This window comes from Centroberyx gerrardi, chromosome 1 (genome assembly GCF_048128805.1).
Source record: "Centroberyx gerrardi isolate f3 chromosome 1, fCenGer3.hap1.cur.20231027, whole genome shotgun sequence".
NCBI lineage: Eukaryota > Metazoa > Chordata > Actinopteri > Beryciformes > Berycidae > Centroberyx > Centroberyx gerrardi.
The window spans coordinates 22,728,029-22,748,664 of record NC_135997.1 but is presented as its reverse complement, the minus strand read 5'-3'; the positions used below and the strand labels follow the sequence as shown (position 1 = coordinate 22,748,664).

At 40.4% G+C, this 20,636-nt stretch overlaps 2 protein-coding genes across 2 annotated transcripts; both read left to right on the top strand.

The window, feature by feature from the left end:
- The first annotated feature begins 401 nt into the window (after positions 1-401).
- LOC139913697 (E3 ubiquitin-protein ligase AMFR-like) lies at positions 402-14,006 on the top strand. Its single transcript, XM_071901810.2, has 14 exons — positions 402-730; positions 1,300-1,642; positions 1,745-1,837; positions 2,141-2,305; positions 4,380-4,532; positions 5,152-5,192; positions 6,110-6,242; positions 6,601-6,734; positions 7,101-7,211; positions 7,642-7,838; positions 9,743-9,846; positions 10,635-10,769; positions 11,463-11,653; positions 12,133-14,006. The coding sequence occupies exons 2-14, from the start codon at positions 1,388-1,390 to the stop codon at positions 12,287-12,289; spliced, it is 1,869 nt and encodes a 622-aa protein (XP_071757911.1). The 5' UTR covers positions 402-730; positions 1,300-1,387; the 3' UTR covers positions 12,290-14,006.
- Positions 14,007-14,963: 957 nt separating this feature from the next.
- On the top strand, positions 14,964-19,981 carry gnpnat1 (glucosamine-phosphate N-acetyltransferase 1). The gene is made up of 6 exons (XM_071901861.2): positions 14,964-15,106; positions 16,563-16,726; positions 16,999-17,061; positions 17,366-17,493; positions 18,295-18,356; positions 18,565-19,981. Exons 2-6 carry the CDS (start codon positions 16,573-16,575, stop codon positions 18,710-18,712), a joined length of 555 nt encoding a protein of 184 aa, XP_071757962.1. The 5' UTR covers positions 14,964-15,106; positions 16,563-16,572; the 3' UTR covers positions 18,713-19,981.
- Positions 19,982-20,636: the final 655 nt, after the last annotated feature.

Genomic DNA, 20,636 nt, shown 5'->3' with positions numbered 1-20,636 from the left:
GGTTACAGAGGGTAGCCTGGTTCCAGACTCCTGAATCACGTCCCGCCCACTCTTCAGATTTTGTCGAGCGATTCAGTGAATAATCATGGAATGAATAAGGGACTGGTTTGAAAGGATTATTGCGTGTAGATAACAATACAAGGAATGGGACTTTTGTAGTAGAAACAAGATTAGAGACACACTCACAGACACACACTTACATGTAGGATATAGTGGATTAGAGCCTTGATTCTACACACTCCGGTATAGTAGGTGGCGGTATGCACCTATTTAAGCTGATTTGCGACCCCCTATAAACACAAAGAAGAAGAAGAATATTTTTTCTTTTAATGTACGCCGCTACGGGTACGACACGGTACGACATGACGCCAACACTAAACATACAACGTTTTCCAGGAAGTAAAAGTAATGGGATTTGATACAAAAATACGAGAAAATAAAATTTGGTATTTTTAGGCATATATTGACAAGTAGATGTACATTAAGATAAGGAGAATTTGCTGACGAGGTGGGATAACGTTTTTCATATCATTGTGACTTTAAAGTTGTTATGATGACGTTGTTATGATGCGCAAAAGAAAGTCTCCTCTCACATAACCTACTGCTTGCTAGTCGAAAATAAACATGACGAGGCTGTCAACTTCGATCTTCATATTAAAACATCAAAAGTAAAGGATTGAATACAACAAGGGGCGTTGGCTATCCGATATAACTGGAATATTGACAAACTGTAAGTCAAGGTTTACGAGCTTGGTATCTATTGGGGCTAGCAAACAGTTAGCTACGTAGCTAACTAGCGAGCTAGTGTTAGCTAATGTAGCTAGCTGGGTAAATAGCTAAACAGGTTATGTTAGGGGCGTGAACTCCCATTATTTAACTACTCGGGTTATAATCGTTATCCAGCAGCAGAATTAAATTAACGCACTTAGCTAAAGACAGTCGTATCAGTAAGTATTTTGCACCGTTACCAACTGTCTAACGTTATTTGGCTAACGTAGCTTCACTTGGTAACATTGACATTAACTAACGCTAACTTACTGGGTAACGATAACAGGCTAACGACGTTAGCTGCACTCTGTCTTAATGTTAGCCAAAAGATCTCGCCTTGAATCTTGTCTCAATTATAAGACTGTTGAAAACTCATTTACACAACACTGGTTAGTTACCATTAGCAATGATCAGGTAACGTTTGCATTAATGTAATTAACATTTACGTTAACTGCAAGTCTAACAAATTGTAAATCACCTAACTGTTACAGCTACTTTTCTATTATTTATACACACATTCTGCCTTCACAGGTTGTTTGCAGAGTTCATTCAGCTCGGGGATCATTATACGCTAATTTCCCAAGTTTGGTGGTGTGAGAAGTAGAGCCTCAACATTGCAATGCCTCTACTGTTCTTGGAGAGGTTTCCTTGGCCTAGCCTGCAGACCTACACAGCGCTGAGTGTGGCTCTGCTCGCTGGCAGCATCTTCAGTGCCTATACCACTGTGACTGACCAGGGCTTTGGGACCTTGGAGACAGATGAAACACCTACTCCCTCTGAAGTTGATCTTGAACATCTAAGTAATGATATTGGGGACACAGAATTGGCAACTGCTGTCCTGTGGTATCTCGTCACTGACAGTCTTTTTGTATGGGTGAGTTTTATACAATATAGGACTTTGTATTGTCTGATAAGATAGTATTGTTTGTTTGTTTACCAAAACAATAATGTTTCTTTCTTCTTTGTCCCTCCCCAGGTGTTAGTCAACACGTTTTGCTGCTCTTTGATGTTAATCGCTAAGATGATCCAGTGTGTGGTGTTTGGGCCCCTGAGAGTCAGTGAGAAGCAGGTGAGTTGTGTAGTCACAACAGTGTTACGATAAAGCTGATCGTATCTATTTTATATTATTAACCTCTTGCAAACAAGGCCCAAATGAGAACGCAGGGACCCAGGCTCCTGAAAATATGCATTGCAGCTCTTGTTAAGTGTCGACCCATCAGGAAACAGGCCTATGAGCTCAGTTGGGTCCCAACTTGTATCTTTTTGAAATACTGTTATAACACAAACCTAACCTTCACTGTTGGATATAGCCTTACACTTATTACAGCTTGATATGTCTGACACCTCAGTTTGCTCTGTGTTCATCCCTCAGCACCTGAAAGATAAGTTCTGGAACTTCATCTTCTACAAGTTCATCTTCATCTTTGGCGTACTGAACGTGCAGACAGTGGAGGAGGTGGTCATGTGGTGTCTGTGGTTCTCTGCCCTGGTCTTTCTACACCTCATGGTCCAGCTCTGCAAAGACCGCTTTGAATATGTAGGTTTTATAAACTACATAGTCATTTTCACTCTTTTGCTATGACCCAGAGCTTATTTTATGGATGCTTTGTAAGACAATCTTCTATGTAGCAACAACAGGTAGAGCATGGTGCTAACATTTCCAGAGTTAGGGGTTCCATTCCCACTGGGGCCATCCATGCCAAAAATGTACGCATTCATGGTACTGTAAGGCGCTTTGGATAAAAACATGCATCAAATGGTATATGTAGCATGTTACCAAGATATGCTGTTTTTACACTAGTAATTTACTACCCAAGTGTGCTTTATGTTGTAAAGGCTAGTTGTAGAGACATTATAATAACCCACTAATAACTAAATAATAATTAGTTAATAATTAGTTATGAGTAATTTAGAATAATTTACTGACTATATAAATACTTTACTATATGTACAAAACTGTGCAACAATGTATAGCCTACCATTGAATTGATTGGATGGGCCACTCAATCAAGCCTGTCTTTCCTGGAAAGAAAGGAGTGAAGGGTGAAGGAAACACTGCCTCAGAGTAAAGCACACTGTTGTCATGGGGCCCTGGTGATGGGAAGTTATAATTTTCTGCTATAGCGCCTCCAGGCTGTTTTAAGCTCTTACTTGTGAGGGTAGGATACACATGAGTTCAGAAATGTTAGTTGCAAACAGTACATAAAGGTTCTTTTGAATGGATTATCATATTACCATGCTTAAGTAGATGCAAACGTGATGAAACATGAGGCAATGGAAATAGCCAGTATTGCCTTAAGCAGGGGTAGGGTTAAGCACAATCAACATGGATAACAAAAAAAACCTCTTGGTTATAATTATTGGCATAATTGCCCATCTACAATACCTCAAAATGTTGCCCATGCATCATTGCTGTCAGACTTTGTAGACCTTGTTCCATTCCATTTAATAGGTCTAGATGAGCCTGTTCCTGTTCAGGCTACAGAGTAAACATGATAGGGCCAGACCTACTTTTTCTGTGACTGTTTTAGCACTGCTGCTGTTTGTAGGTCTGCAGACTGAGCATGATCATACAGTACTGTTTTCAGGTCTGGATCTATTAATAGTACCTTGTGCTTGCATGTTTGGCTACTGATACTGTTTCAGCCGCATCATTGACATTACCCTCCCTGTATCAGATTATGTTCTGCATGTTGGAAAAAACAAAATATCAGAGTTAATCACCTCCTTACAAGTAATGACATTTGAAAGGGGTATCAGGTTTGTATGTTATCTGTGATGTAATGCTGACTGGGTGTCAAGTGTACCAGCAGGTCATTTCTGCCAGCCCAGCTGTAAAATGTTTGTATCAGTGCATATCCGCTGGTGTATGAATGTCTTGTGGCACTCTCACCACGTGCAGCTCTGGCTGTAGGTCTATAGGTTAGCAGTCTGTCAGTACTTGGTTAATGTGTCACCCGAGCCGTCGTCCTCTCCCACCACTCCTATAAAGAGCTGTGCATCTTGATGATGTCACAGAATAGGGGCCTGTTCCTCTGGTTTCTAGCTTTGGGTTAATAATCACAAGTGTTGGTTGAACTGCCTGAGGTTACAGGAATAGGGTAATATCAGTGTCCTGGACTAATCTTGTGGTATTTTCAAAGAGTTAACTTTTCTGTCTCAGTTGTATTTTTGACTTTTTAGACACTTTTTTTTTTACACTTAGTCCTGGGGTTGTAAAATGTGTTCTATACACTGGGGACAATGTTAGCAGTCAGTCACAAACATTTTTGTTTGGGAGGAGGGAGCCAACGAGTTAGAGAAGGAAGCTTGTGACTGAGGTTTGAAAACATGGACTGGTTGAGTAAAATCTGGAAGGGCAAGGGAAATTGAAGCACTTTCTCATCTCTCAACAACTGCTGTAGAAACACCCCTTTAGTAAGGTACTGAACCAACCAGTGATGCTGCTTAGTGCTGGCCAGTAGTGCAAGGCTGTAGGGGTGTGTGTTTGTGTGTGTGCATGCATGCATGCTCAAAACCCTCCCTCCTCTTGCAGTTGAATTAATTATTGGACCTACCCTGCAGTCCATTTTCAATCTGTTTAAATGTATATCATGTTTTCCCCCATACAGCTATCATTCTCCCCCTCCACTCCCATGAACAGCCATGTGCGAGTGCTGTCTCTGCTGGTCTCCCTGCTGCTGGACTGCTGTGGTCTGGCTGTGGTCTGCGGTCTGCTGGGTGCTGCCCATGGCTTGCACACCCTCTCCTTTATGGCAGCGGAGGTGAGAGCCAGGCACCACAATTGGGTGAAAATGGACATCTGCTCTGCAAAAAGATCTTTTTGTTTTTAAGTATACCTGATCAGAAAATGGTTATGTGGACAAATTTTCTCCAAAAATGAGTATACTTAAAATGCCTGTGTGTTATGTTTATTTCCTTTTTTATCCCTGCTTATTGAATTGGAATTTGGACAGTGCTGACAACACTTACACAAAGTAGGCTACACAGAATTATTAATGCAGATGCAGAGCAATCTCTATTAATCAGTAGGTACAAAATCACACAAGCTTTTGGTTAGGCCCATGTATTAGATAAAGATTTCAAATAATATGCCTATGTCCTTCAGGTGCACTTCATTTAATTTATCAGACTAGAAGCTGTCCTCAAAAGGGAATACATCATTTTCAAGAGAGGATGAGCTTGATAAGCTCACAAACCATTACTGTACCATTTTAAGTACAAAGCAATTGTCTGCCATTTCACTCGGATACTGTTAGTATTTTGCAGTCGCACTCTATTACCTGTAATGTCATATTTGGTATTTGTTTTTATGGAAAGATGAAAGTGCAAGAATTACATCATATTCACCTGTGTATTAACTGATATATAATCTTTTTTCAGTGTCTGCTGGTGACTGTACGCACGGGGCATGTCATCATGCGGTAAGTGCCTTTAAAGCCCCCTCCACACGCACACGCACTCTCAGACACACACCACAGCAGCACTGACATGGCCTCTGCAGATTTAGAATGGTTCAGGGGCTAATATTAGCACCACCATTTGTTTTTCCTCTGTTGCCATGAGCACCAGTTTGAAAGGCTTCTTTGTCCCAAAGAGGGGAGATCAGGATTAGGCTAGCAACAAAAACTCTAATCAAGGGAGGCACTCATTAATGGGTTTAGCCTAAAACTAACACTTGTAAACTATTGTAAAATGAAGCGCTGTTAGCTTAATACATAGCAGAATTGCGTTTGCGGAAACCCATTGCCCTGTACTGTAACAGTGAATGACTGAGTGGTTCATGTGAAGCCCTTAGCTTGTGTTTATTCTGTGTTTAGTACACATAGTAGATGAAGGTTCAGCAGCCTGGGACTATTTCTACCATTTGTGGCCTTTTTTAACCAGGCATGTTGGCTTAAAGCCATTATATACAATTACGTGGAAATGGAAGATGGGCAGCTTTGACCAATCATATTTTTTCACTATACTTATATTCCCTATCCTTGTTTATGCTATCCAAATGGATTTAGTTCCATTTGCCAATCTATTGCTATCTATTCCTGCTGAAGGCAACATTGCCTCAAAATGTTTCCCATGTATCATCGTCTTTGTATTAAAACTGAACTGATCTGAGCATCCGGAAATGAAGGCTGTGCCACACAGGGAACTTTTTAAGGCAGTGTAGTTGAGCAAATTTACCAGCAATTATGCCCTATAGTCTTTTTATATTATTTTGTATGTATTCATTTTGCCTCATTTTCCATTTCCCAATTAAGCTGAGAGCAATATTGCCCACCACCATTCTGTCCGTATATTGCCCATGTTTAATGGCCTTAAAGAGCTGTGTGTCTCCCTCTAGGTACTCCATCCACCTGTGGGATCTGAACCACCCAGGGACTTGGGAGAGTAAGGGAACATATGTCTACTACACAGACTTCATCATGGAGCTGGCTATGCTCTTCCTGGACCTCATGCACCATATCCACATGCTGGTGAGACATGACAGAAATGACAGAGTGGCCCCTCTGGGCAGGCCTGTGCAGTATACTAATAATAAGGAATGCCCACTTCTGTTTGGTGAAAGTCTCATAACTCTTTTTTAATTTTGGTATTTTGTTTGCTTCATGTGAAAGTTTAAACAGCATTGATGTGTTAAGTAATATTCTTGACCATGGAGTCTCTGAAACTCATTTAAATTGCAGTCAGTTTTTCTTAATTCTTGAAAATATGAGCTCAGTTTGACCTGTATTTGATCTGCAGTTTAATCCTTGGCCTATCCTCTCTCACTCTCTCCTCTCTCTGCTCCCTCTATTGCTCTTGCTCTTTCTTTGTCCATATTTCTTTCATTAGCTTTTTGGTAACATCTGGCTATCCATGGCAAGCTTGGTTATCTTCATGCAACTGCGCTATCTATTCCATGAGGTCCAGCGCCGCGTCCGCCGCCACAAGAACTATCTTCGTGTCATCAACAACATGGAGGCCAGGTAGATTTTTCTTTCTTTTCCTTCAGGGTTTTTGGTTTCTTTGTTTCTGAGTGATGGGATTTTGTGTTGTTAATTGTATTACCTTATAATATTTTAACTTATGGGTTTTTTGTATATATGATTTTTTTTTTGTATATTGTTTGGACCCAAATGTTTCAACCTTTTGTGTCAATAAAATAACTAACTAGATAAATTATTTCTAATGGAGTTTGTAGATATCCTATCCTATTATTTTCCTGCCATTATTATTTGTGTCTCCTTCATAATATCATCATCTATAAAGGCACATTTTTGCTGTGTGTGTGTGTGGGGGGTGTTATACAGTATTGTACCATGAACTTTGTGTACTTTGTGTTTTGTTTGCAGGTTTGCTGTTGCTACTGCAGAGGAGCTGGCAGCTAACGATGATGACTGTGCCATCTGCTGGGATGCCATGATGACAGCACGCAAACTACCCTGCGGCCATCTCTTTCACAAGTAAAGAGTGACTTTCCAATCAACAGGAATTGCTGCTATGCACGATACAGGGATGGAAATTTTATTGGTGCCACCAGCCTGTGGCTTGTATTGTTCTGCCCAGTGCAAGTTTGTCTTCCCTAGCCCGAATCAAGATGGCTAATGGAGAGGGATGGCAGGCAACTAGACATGCCAGGCTTGTGTGCAGTATCCTTAATGGGCTAGTGCTCAAAATCCTGCATACAAGGGTATAGTTTTTGTGGTAAACTTGAACAAGGAACAACTGTTGGCTCTTGTAATACAAATGTCAAATTAGAAATTTGACATTTGTTCTCTAACTTCCCAAGAAGTTAGAGTAGCTCGGTGAAAATTCAGAGAAGAATTTAATGAGTTTGTGACTTATTTGCGTTTGTATGTATGCTATTATGTGTGCTATTATGTGTTTCTGCAGCTCCTGTTTGCGCTCCTGGCTAGAGCAGGACACCTCGTGTCCCACCTGCAGGATGTCCCTGAACATCAGCGGCGATGGGGGCCAGGCGGGAGGCCAGCAGCAGGGAGGGGGCTTGGAAGACAACATGGGCCCTGGAGGAGCTGCAGTAGATGCCAGACCACATATCAACCAACACAACCACTTCTTCCACTTTGATGGTAAGTCTATCAGACACAAACCTGGGCATGAAAATAGCTGCAGGGTTCCTACAGTCATACAAGACTGGGGAAAATTGTTTTCCCGGCCTGCAAAATGAAATGGAAATTGATGCATATCCAAAATGTTTTGGAAATGTCATGGAAATTGGTTACAACTTTTCGGTGAAGTGTTTAATGTGAAGTAAGAGCTGTTGGACATATGCTATATATGCAAAAACAGTGTTTCCTTGAATGTGAAAGTTAGTGCCCTAAATCTACAAGGGTATAATATTTACTGGAAGGACAGGAACATCCATGGAGGGGAGTTGACAAATACATGCATAGCCACATCCCAGCAAAAATAAGGTGTGACCTCTTGCCAAGAAACATTGAAGTGCAGCTTCACCCCCACATAAACATAGAGTTAAACCTCTATTCATAGGAAGCCTATTTCGACATCATGTGTGAAATGCTCGATGATGTGTGAGATGCTAGAAATGAAATTATTTGATGGGAGATCTCGGTATTGATTGGCTGTCACTGGACTGTCCGCTGAAGAGTAAACTTCTGTAGCTAATGCATGTCATCTAACTCAGGTTATTAATCAGCTGACATGAGTCTGTGTTAATAGTGTTGGAAATGTGACATCAACCTGCTAATTTTATGGACGCTATAGAGCTCTGCTAAGGGAGCATCACTTCCCATTGGGTGTAATGACCATAACATATTGGCCATAACAAGAAAAGCAAAAGTACCCAAGGCGACACCTAAGATGGTCTACAAGAGATCCCTTGGAATCATATTTGCTGGACTGTGGATATGGCAATCAAAACAGCTTTTGATACATTTCTTCTCCCCATTATTAACAAACATACACCAGTGAAAAAACAAACAGTAAAAACTGTTGTGGCTCTCTGGATTGATGATGAATTTATTAAAGATTGTTGGCTAAAAGAGATGAAGCAAAAGGTGTGGCAAACAGTTGACAAGCAAGTGACTAAATTCTGAGCTTACATCGGTTTGATTTCTGCAGTCCAACTGCACCGGCATTAAGATGATCTGACAAATTAAAAAGTAGCCCATCCCTAAATCAGCTATCTGCGCAGACGCTAAATGTACTAAATTGTATTGTACTGGTTATATTTAACATGACAACGGGATAAATATAACCTCTTTGCTCATTGACGGGGCTTCAAGTTTTCTCTGAGCACGTAAAACTTTCACAGGCTGTGTGCTGCACAGCTAGAATGGATACTGAGTTCTTCTATTAACTTAAAACAAACCTCTGTTGCACAGGAGCAGCTTGCGGTCGCCGCCCGGTGGTCAAAGTCAGTATATATTCGGCCATATATCAAACCGGTTTTATATTTTTTGCACTGGCTCAACCCTACTTTGGCAAAAGTGTTTTTCTTTTTCTTTTTTTGGCAAATGTCCTTAAGGCTACACCCACTACTTCTTGTGTAACCCCTTACTTCCTTGCTTTGCTGTTACTATTCCATCTTAAGCAGATCAGCCAACAGATATACAGTTATTACAGGTTATTGGTGTGTAGTTTTCATGTTTTAATTGATAAAGATGGTACATGCCAGTAAAATTTGTTGTGCATTCAGTTGGTCCAATACAGGGTTTATTCTCACTGGTGGACTGGTACATTATCCACCAAAAGCAGTGGGAGTGGAAATAAAATATGGCATTAGAAAGCAGCTCACAGGGACTGTAGAACATTGTGCCCGTGGTTGTGCAGTTCACCATTCAATGATATTTTGAGAGAAAATGTTATGTAAGTTATGCTTGAGGTTCACATTTTGACCTTTAATGTGGAGCTGTGCAAAGCTTTATCTTTTTCTAGCTAGAAGTCTCCGGAATTACCTTACACAAATAGGCACGATAATGAATCCTTATGAAATGCATGCATTCCTTTGCAGGGTCCCGCATTGCCAGCTGGCTGCCCAGTTTCTCAGTGGAGGTAATGCACACTACGAATATCCTAGGCATTGCTCAGGCCAACAACTCCCAGCTCATTGCCATGGTGAGTGTATGTCTACAGTCTGATGATATCCTTGTTGGTTTTAAGAGCAGTGATACACGAGTGGCATTTTGAGACAAGGTAGTTGGATAGTTTTACAAATAATATACTTAAATTACATTAAGCCAATGCTATGATATCTATGTTGATTTTGCCCAATATTCATGCTCTTTGCAAATTGGCCGATGTCTATTGCCTCAAAATATTGCCTGTGCTACTGCTCTTAACACCATTACCTTGCTGCTCATAAGGTCTCTGTCCTCTGGGTAAAAGCTTGTTGCCATGGTGAGTTTGTGTTACTAAGGTGACGACCTTATTGTTAACAAGAGATTTAGCACCACATGTTGGGCTTTCACAATTAGATGCCCAATATATGTAAGCAATAAACCATGGAAGGCTGTGCTTTACAGTCATTTTAGGATAGCTAAGAGACATGGTTAGGCACAGTGCAAAGCCGCCTTAAGGGGCTTTAATCAGTAGTTATTAAATAGTAATTCTTCCCTAAGTATGTAGTACTGGTAGGACTAGTAGGACTGGTATGAATGGTGATTTTCAGATAGTTCATTACTATTTAAATTCACAGGTTTCTGTTTATCAGGCATTTTACAGCGGCTTTGACATTCAGCTATTTTCATTTTAAGACCTGTGTGTATTTGCCTTTTTAAAATATCAATATTGTTCAAGGTTCCACTCACTAGAAAATATATAAATCAATTGTGTCCTGTCCTCTGCCTCCAACTCTCTCCCACTCTCTTTGGTCCTCTGCTCCTGCTGCACCTCCTCGTCATCAGGCCCATCAGATCCAGGAGATGTTCCCCCAGGTGCCCTCCTACCTGGTGCTGCAGGACCTGCAGCTGACCCGCTCTGTGGAGGTCACCACCGACAACATCCTGGAGGGACGCATCCAGGTGCCTTTTCCTGCACAGGTCAGTCAGTCAGGGCTTAAAAAGATGTAAAAACACTTAATTTAGTTCATTCTTTTCAGTTCCTTTCAGTTCTGTTGAAATCCATTCCATTTTTCCATTTGGTTACATTCTTTTCAGTTCATTTCTTTGCTTTTAAGTTAAATTCTTCTCAGCCCAAATAATTTAAGTTCAACTCTTTTCCCTTCAGTTTGACTAAATTAGTTTCATTTGTTTCTTTTCATTTCACACCTGATTAAATTCTGCTCTCTTTATTTCAATCCCTGTAGTTGCACCGTGTGAATTATTCTGGTGAAAGGAATAAATTCTCGGGTGTAACAGTAGTAAAGCCACATGCTGATTGTGTCGACTCACTTGGGCGTATTTGATGGCTCAGACCACTGGTCTTTCTCTGGGTTTGAATCCAGGCCCATGCAATGCTGTCACATCATACCAATGCCCTCTTTCTTGTTTCTAAAACTACAGCAAAAAATCTTCATAATACAGTTCTAAACTGCACACTCGCAAGGATGTGTGATTTTATTTTTTGGAAACACAACTCTTCATTGAAGTTCTTCTGTCCTGATCCCTCTAACAATTCGGTCAATACTTAACTTCCTGCTTTCTGTGTCATCCTCATCCCTATAGTTTTCTTTAAAAACAAATATAAATGGTTACAATCTGTCACACTCTGTCATGGCTGTGTTCCCTCCTCAGGCCGCAGAGCGTTCCCCCATCCAGGTGAGCCCCGGCACAGGGGAGCAGGCAGGGCCCAGTGGAGACGCAGAGCCAGGCCCCAGTGAGCCAGACAACATGGAGGTCAGAGGCAGTCGCTTCTCCAAGTCGGCCGAGGAGAGGCAGAAGATGCTAAAGCAGAGGAAAGAGGAGATGATCCAGCAAGCACGCAGGTTGGTTCACTGCCGGTTGGAAGCAGCAGTACTAAGACATGTTTTACATTCAAAATAAATGGCCTTTGTTTTTGAATTGAAAGCATAGGTCTTTTTCTGCTGTCAGGGATGTGACCACACTTGATAGAGCCTCGTAGCTGCACAGACTCTGTTTTATCAAAATAGAATGACACCTATCTGATAACGGCCTCAGTCCTTGGTCCAAGCAGGACAACTCTTTATACTGTAAAACAAGTAAGAGAAAGAGTTACCAGAGTGGCTGAAAGGCTTGATTGTACAAAATGAATAAGTTGTAACATGACTGGAACACCCCTTGTGCAGGGATGTGAATTTTTTCAGGTCTTTTTCAGGATTCCATTTTTTTTTTTTTACATTTGTTAATTTATAATAGAGATTCCTGGTTTGCTGCTTCTCTCTATATCTTGCATTTTGTGTTGTTATGATCATATCCTTACATGTGCATCATTACTTCCTTATAGGAGATATCTGATCAAGAGTCCAGATGAGCAAGAGGAGGATTTGCCCACACTGGAAGAGGACACTGTCCCAGAATCGGACTTGACTGTGCTGAGACGTAGGACCATGGCAGCCGCTGCAGAGAGACGCATGCAAAACCAACAAGACCCGGCACCCTGATACCACAACCATTCACTGGCACACGGATTGGCTTAAAAAATTGCTCGCAGGAGTGTCTACCACACTATCACCCTAAGAGGCACCGACAGAGCTAGCTCAACCTTCCCCCATTCATTATACAATCAATGGTATCACCCACGCAAAACATAATAAGAAAAAAGAAAAAAGCATCGCAAACACGGCCTTTGGCTGCAAATGGAGTTTCGGCTGTTTTGGGCTGCCTAAGTAAGATGAGACTATTGCGAATGGCCACTGCATCACCGATTACAGCGTCAGTTTTCTTGGAGCATTGTTTAAATTGAGGGGTGTCAGTCAACAAGTGCAAGGTTGCGTTGCCCTTATTTACCTGCCGCACATTACAACCACCAGCTTCAGTAGAGATCAGTATCTGCCATCCTTGGGACTGGCTGTCAGAAAAGAGCATGCATTGCATTCAGAAGATGCAAGTCGGTTTTGAAGGTGCCACTGCTAGGTTAAGCTACTATTTGGGTCTTAGTTATTTTCCTTTGATCAGATTTGTTTTTATTTTTGTGTTCATGGGAGGGGGGAAAGGTTTATATCATGGATGGAGAAACTCAACTGATGTTTTTGTGTGTTATTTTATGAGATGAGTTTCAACTGTGAATTAAGAGTAGGCTAGACGATGACAACACGCATCCTGTAAAGTTTTTATTTCTTACCTCAAGAGTAAGAGAATGTCACTTTAGTGTTTTTCAGCCTTTCTGTCAAATATGAATGTACCTATCAAAATAATGCTGCAGACAAAGTGTTTTTGACCCTCATGGGTTGTTCTGTATTCAGTGTGTGCTGTCTCCCATTGTAAGCAGTTTGCGTCTTGTTCATATTTAACAACGGGGACAGTGGGGATGTGAAGTTTTTTGTTACCTTTCCCCTGAGATCCTTAGGCAACAAAGGGGATGCATTACATTTTGTACAAGAAAAGTCGGTGTTATCCTTTCTCATCCTTCCTCAAATCACCCGCTCCTTGCGAGCATTTCTGTCTGAATGAGACAACTTAACCTTCTTTTCTACTCAGTATAATAATGGGGTCCTCGCTCATCTGGTTCCACCGTTTAGGAATTTTAAGGAGTTGAATTTGTGCTGCCTTGTCGATTCACACTGAGGGGTGCTAAGCGGGAAAAGCATACTGGTGGGGTACATAATCACCCCCTGCTCATAGATTCCATCCAAACCACCTTTTTTTAGATTGTCGGTAAACCAATTCAAAAATATATTTTCTATTTTTTCTAGCCGGTTATGGTATTACCTTTGTTAACTTTCTCATATTTGATTATTTTCTGCTGACAACAAAATTGACAGTAAAATTGTAACAACTGATGATTTTGTAATGCTAAAAGGCATTACAAAAGACTGGTAGCAAGGGTTACCAAGGGTTACTAAGGGTTATCTCCTCATGGTACGAAATACCACATTAATTATATCTTCTTCATCTCAACAGTGTACAGAGTGTTGACTGGGCCCTTGCAAGCTGCTGTTTGCATATTGTCAAACTAAAATCAATCTGTAGCTGGTTTTGCAGTTATATAGACAGACTCATTCTTGGAGACAATGTATTATAAGTGTTTGGTTTCTGTGATTACAGTGCAAAGGTGGTTTGAGTTGAGTTATGCATGAATCTAGACAAGTGCTTTTGTTTCCTTCCACTTTATCCCAAAGAGCATCCCACAAACTTCCACTAAAAGCTGAGGTCTTGTGATCTTTCATGTGTGTTATTTTATTAGTCAAACTCGTGGTTCGGGGGTTGTGAGAAGATACAATACAGGATTTTGATTTCAGATCTTCACCGTTAGTCAAAATGTAAAAAAAAAAAGAAATCAGACAGTGTGAAGACAATTGGTTTCATTGAATTATTTAACAACTTTTCATATCCATGACATTTTCCTAATCATGGGTTATGTTTTGTAACCATTACATATTTAATCCAAACTGAAATACTTTTTGGACTGAGCTTTCCTGTATTTTTGTGCCTAAATCAAGAATGGTTCAATTATGGATAATTTCTGTAAATAATGTAGTTTTTTGTAAAAAAAAAAAAAGTGTACTATTAATACAAAAGACTCAATAAACGGGGCTTCTACAGCTTTTTAACGAAATGTAATTTGATCTAATTTTTTGTGAGGAACCCCATTGTTATTGAAGCAGTGCTTTCTCTCTCCATATTTCAAACAGACTGCTGCAGGCCGAGTCACGCACTGGGAGAGTGTGAAGTGTGTAGACTGGATGGGAGATGGATTTTTGCTTATTCAAAGATTATGCTGTTTTTGTTTGGTAGGAACTAAGACAATTAATGAAGCCATGCCTACCCTTCATAGTGATCAGCTGTCCAGACACTGGACCTTTGAGTTTATTACTCCCATAAATCTGTGTGTGTGAGAGAGAGAAAGAGATAGAGGTGTGTGTGTATGTATGTGTGAGAGTTATTAGGAAAACTTTTTTGGTCAGGACAGTATTTTTCAGTGTCAGAATAGTCAGTTACTTACAAGTCACTTACAAGTCAGACCTACAAATCAGTCTCATTATTCTAGCATGGTTTAAGATGAGGAGGGGAGGGAGCCCTCTTTAAATATTTTACTGACGTCATCGGGCCGCGCCCCTTACCTCCAGCATCTCTGCCACGTCATACAGAAGTGCTCATGCCAGGCGGAAACAGCCAACAACACCCCATGCTGTTACGGTCAATGATGTAGCCCAGCCTCATGCAAAACTAGTAAAACAGCCCGGTTGTCATTCACTTCACTTCTGGGTGTTCTCGGCTCAACCGCCAACGCCAACGTAACTTCTGGTGTCATTGTATTGGTAAGTACCTGCATTCTTGGCATGGCAAGTTATGTTATGGAAGTGAATGTGAATTAAGTGTTAAATTATAGCTAACGTTATAGCAAGCTAGCTGTGTCTGGGTTGAGTTTGAAGGAAGCCTCGGTGCCTTAGCTGGTCATTTGAGACGAGACAGGAGAGTTAAGATGTTCTATAAATACAGCTACATACAGTAACCGGCGGCTGTCATCAGGTCTGTCTGAGCTGTAACTGTTAAGCTAGCTTAATGCTGTGCTGCTGTCAGAACAACCTAGCTAGCCAAACCTGTGTGGTCAGAGTCATTTATTTGTCAGCGTGGGCAATTTGGTCAAATGTAATATAGGCTAAGGTATTGCGGGGAAATAAATTGTTCTCTTCTCATCACAAAATCTGTGCTGAACACAGTGGAGACATTTAATAACTTGAGACGACAAGGGGGACGCCATTCCCCCATCTCCTCCCCTCACAGCACCCCAGGGTGGTCAGCTGTAGCCTCTAACGTTACTTACAAGCCCACAAACACAATACAGTCATATTCTTGTGTGCGTGGCTTCTGATCCGGAAATGATGACTAGCAGGTGTAATTGTGTTTTGATGCTATGGAAACTAGAAGCAAAGTGTAGTCAACTGAACTATCTCTATCTGAGACACATTGGACTATTGACTGATCTGTCATTAGATTTACTGAAATTACCTATAAAGCCATTTGACTTTGCAGGTCACTACCTGTTGTAAAAGACAGGTTACAGCAATAATAACTGTTGGCCTTGTTCTGTGAATGGTAGCATTGTGTGGGATGGGCACCTCTCATATTACATATCCTGGATGGGAGGAGTAATTGATACTTATCCTGGTATAAGAAATAAAGACACTGTTAACCCCATCACCTGTATCACCCCATAGTGTATTATGTGAGAAAGGGAATGCATTCGTGGGCTTCTGTTAAATAATGACACATTTCCACAAAGTGTATTTGTCAGGACAAAGTTCTGTTTGACTTTGACACTCAGAATAAACATATTGCCAAGGCATGGTATGATCCAGGTTGAGAATACAGGGCTTAGTAGTTTTACAGATGTTACCTCAATGCCTTGACATCGGAGGATTCAAGTATGCCATTCATTCAAGTGTTTCAGTTTCATGCAAGTTTCATTTGAGTGTGTCAGTGTTTCATGGTGCTTTAGTATTTGAATCAACACATCACATCAGGTCCCAGTGTAAAGATTTCTGGCTGTAGAGCTGCCAGTCTTAGGCGTTGCTGTGAAAACTTGTTTATGTTGTAATTTGTTTTACTTGTTCAACATATAAACCATGAGCATGATCTAAATGAACAAGAGTCAAAATTAGATCTTTCATAGAGAATAGATGACAGCATACATAAATTGTTTTAATACATACCCAGTCCAGCCCAGTCTTTGTACTTAAAATATATGTGTGTGTGCCTGTGTTCCCCGAGCAGAGATTGAGGAATGCTGCTGGACGAGACTCCGCTCTTTGAGCCCTCTCTGCTCCAGGAGCTGGACTGGAGCAGCAACACTGTCTCCTTCTCTTCCCCCATCTCGCCCTCCAACCCAGGCCAAGGCCTGGTGCTCCGGCCCCTCTGCACTGCAGACTTCAACAGGGGTAAGACAGAGACCGAACTGACAACATATTCCACTATTTCTCCTGTCTTCAGTTAAATATAAAGAAAAGAAAATGGCCTTCTTTGCAAGACATAATGTGAAAAAATGGTTCTTTCTTTTTTTTTCTTTCCTTGAAATGGGTACAGGCGTTGGTGGTGTGTCAGCCAGTAACTTTAAAGGCCACCGCAGAGGAAATCAAGAATTCACAACAGGTAGAATGGAAATACCTCTCCAGAAGAGCGCCAACCATGTTATGTTGTTTTTGTCTTCCAGGATTCTACAAGGTTTTATCTCAACTCACCCAGGCAGGCGATGTCACACCAGAGCAGTTCATTAGTAAGTCATGCTTAACTTGGTACTTCTCAAGTAACACTAAAGTGAGATTCTGATGGTTGTTTTGTCTACAACACTGACATGTGTCATTAACACATGCATTTAATTCCAGTGCCCCCAGTCTGACTGTCTTAACTTGGACTTCATGCCCGAAACAATTGTCTATATAGCTATTAGAATCTAAGTTGCGTTTCAGAAGGGGTATATTAACACACTTTCCAGAAAACATGAGTATTTTTAAAAAAAAGCAAATAAAATGAAAAGACGAGAGAAGAAAATAAATAAAATGCTGTCTGTTGTCTCCCAGAGAAGTTTGAGCATATGAAGAAGACGGGAGACTACTACGTCGTCGTGGTGGAAGACACAAATCTGGGACAGATCGTCGCCACCGCCACGCTGATCACAGAGCACAAATTCATCCACTCCTGCGCTAAGGTACATTACAGCCAGTGTATATTTAACAATGCAGGCGAGAAAAAGGTTAATTCTCTTTGCATTTTCCCTAAACTCCAATTCCCTTAATATAGTTACCCATTGATGTATTGGTAAATAGAAAGCTGGGTAAATGAACTTGATGCAGTTATCACCAAACAACCACCACCATGAACAAAAACCAGTTATGTTTTTAGAATAGTATCATTTCATGTTTTATTTTCTTGGGGGGGAATAAACTGCATCAGTCTGATATTACCTATTATAGTTGTATGCTATGAATCAACATCATACATATTTATATCAGCTTAAAAAGTTGACACTGATATGAATTAACATCATAGTTAGAGGAGCATAAACAAATAATTTGGATAAAATGAGATTTGCCCTCCACCAAATCCCTTCCCAAGGGGATGCATGAGTAATGTGGGCTAACAACAGGATGCCTTATTCCCTCATCACCCCCCACACCTTATTACAGAATGCCAAAAACTAAAGTTGACTTACAAAACAGAACCACTAGCCTCTTTGTTACGCAATCTGAAACTGAAGCAATGTTGCTGAGATATTGCAGTTGTGCCAGAGGTGTTGCTATAACAAGGTTAGCAGATAAAAATCATACCGATATTCCAAAATATGCCACCGATATTTGACAGTAATGATTTCCAATAACCAGCTCATTTTACCTGGCTTTGATTTACCATGTGACTTGTTATGCGATATGTTCTTGACTGATTATTCGTATACTGTTGTCTGTTTGTGTTGGAAAGAATGAAGACCCACTCTGTTGTGTTTTGTTTGCAGAGAGGCCGGGTGGAGGAGGTAGTGGTCAGCGACATGTGCAGAGGGAAGCAGCTGGGGAAACTGTGAGTAGCTCTGCCTGAGGCCTGAAAGAGACACATTTCTTTAGCAGACTGGTAGATTTGATTTTTAAATTCTCATGTGTAAGACCGATCTTAATTGTTCCCAAAACCCACACAAAATGATTCCTGGAAGAGGCTTATTTAGCAAACATCTCCCTCTGTATGTTTCCTGCTCATGTTTTTCCCCCTCCTTTCTCTCTCTTTCTTGTAGGTTAGTTTCAACCCTGACTCTTCTCAGCAAAAAGTTGGATTGTTACAAAATCACACTGGAATGTGCTCCCAACAACGTGGCTTTCTACCAAAAGTTTGGCTACTCCGCCTCACATGAGACCTACATGCAGTGTCGGTTCTTCGACTGAGGACAAGAGAGACTTTACACCCCTTTTTTCGGGGTTTGACCCCAACTTTACAGACCCATGGAGATCAGGACTTGTACTGACAAAGTGTCGGAGTGTAGGAGTGCTGCTCTAGGATGAGTTTTGCCTTTTGGATTACAATGAATGAAACGGCTTTCAGCACACTTCCTCAGAGAGTTTATAAGTAAATATTTGCTCAAGCCCTCATCTTAGTCTAATGCCATCCTCCGCCCCTTTGGTAACCATGGCTACCTCACCAGGGTGGAGCTCTGACATCATCTTACCCCGCCCTCTGAAGAAAGGAATGTCAGTTACACTTCATATCAGTTTGCTCTTCAATTCCTATTTTGTTACATTGTAATTTAGTAAATTACTTTGTACGGACACGGAACAAATACTAAATATATCTGGTAGGGTCCTATTATACAATTGCAATAAATGCAATTATCGCTTGGGAAATGAAGATGGTCCTAATTTAAGTTTCTGGTTCCAAAGCAGCTTAATTTTCAAACATTTTCCACAGGCAAGAGTTAGTTTTCTATGAAAAATATCCTGGCAGGATATACTGAAGACCCTGACTGATTTGATCTTAGCCTCAAACGTCTCTGTCACATTATTGATTTATCCTAAACTCACCAATTATTCTGTTTACCGCAAATTATTAGATTGAATGCAAAATCAGTCAGCTAGCCACTGGCTTGCCAAGGGCCAGTCACCAAAGAAAAACACGAATGGATTTTTTTTCCCCATTAACATGATTGGGGCATTTTTTTATGTAGGCATATTTATTTTGTAGAGAATTTGGCTTTGGGTTTTATTTTTCTAATCTGTGCTCTTGGTAGAGTGCTGTAAATTGATTATTAATATCTCATAAGACTTTGATCTTTGACTGTAATGTTGCTGGGTACCTGATGAAGGCTCTGATACTACAAAACATGAAGAAGTCAAGACTGTTCTTGTAATATACATTTCTTGTGAACAAAAAAACTTTTATATTTTATAAGGTAGTGATAAGTAATTGATGGAAGGTTCTGTTTTGTATTTTGTATGGTGAATATTGGACATTTGATCACAGTTGTGATTAGGATCAAAGGATTTGTGAGATGGGGGTATGGATAAAAATGACTTTTCTTAAATTACCTGTATCTTATTTAAGTTTTTGTAGTTAAGTTTGTTAATTATGCTATTATTCTTGAGAACTGGGGAACATATTTAATGTAATTTATTTACAAATATGCAATAGTCAAATAAAATATCTGATGATCTGCAGTATTTGCTTGTCTGATGTTTCTAGTTAGAAAAATGTCCAAGACAAATAGATGAAAACTGTACTACAAAGCAATTTTTCCAGGATTCCTCTTCTTTTTAGTAAATGATAGTACATAGTAAATATTTTCAGTGAACAATATCCAGGATATCATTGATCAAATTGCGCAAGTTTATGAATTCAATTGCACAAATGAGAAGCTGGGCATGGGGATAATTTGGTTACAGTACTCAATATAGTTATGCCAGTAAAATATATATATTTAAAGCTTAATTTCAACAACTTTTAACCACTTATGAAGTGGAATACAGCCTAAGATCCTCAGGCAGGGCCTTCCTGGCCAAAAGGTTTAGGTTTAGGTTTCAGACCGAAGGTGACCGAGGCTTTGCAGCAGCCAGCCTGACCAGCTTCAGCTCGCAAAATCAGCCTCATCTTTTACATCAATTTTAACAGCATTTTTGAAATATAATTTGTTGAAATTTTTTCTTCTTCTGTACCTCTGTTTCAATTGATGTCATTCCTGGCTTTAACATCTTTTTTTCTGCTTTATCAGTTAATACTAATTTGTTTTCTAAACTGGTGCAAAGTTATGTAGAAAATGTATGATTTTGTTCCCTAAGCTTGTCCTGCAATATATTATGCCAGTCTGAACAGACAAGT

Excerpts from the sequence above, each read along its gene's own strand:
- LOC139913697 (XM_071901810.2), top strand. The coding sequence starts at position 1,388 with ATGCCTCTACTGTTCTTGGAGAGGTTTCCTTGGCCTAGCCTGCAGACC. Across the intron at positions 2,306-4,379 it reads GCAAAGACCGCTTTGAATAT|CTATCATTCTCCCCCTCCAC; the intron begins GTAGGTTTTATA and ends TCCCCCATACAG. Across the intron at positions 4,533-5,151 it reads TCTCCTTTATGGCAGCGGAG|TGTCTGCTGGTGACTGTACG; the intron begins GTGAGAGCCAGG and ends ATCTTTTTTCAG.
- gnpnat1 (XM_071901861.2), top strand. The coding sequence starts at position 16,573 with ATGCTGCTGGACGAGACTCCGCTCTTTGAGCCCTCTCTGCTCCAGGAG. Across the intron at positions 16,727-16,998 it reads CACTGCAGACTTCAACAGGG|GATTCTACAAGGTTTTATCT; the intron begins GTAAGACAGAGA and ends TTTGTCTTCCAG. Across the intron at positions 18,357-18,564 it reads GGGAAGCAGCTGGGGAAACT|GTTAGTTTCAACCCTGACTC; the intron begins GTGAGTAGCTCT and ends TCTTTCTTGTAG.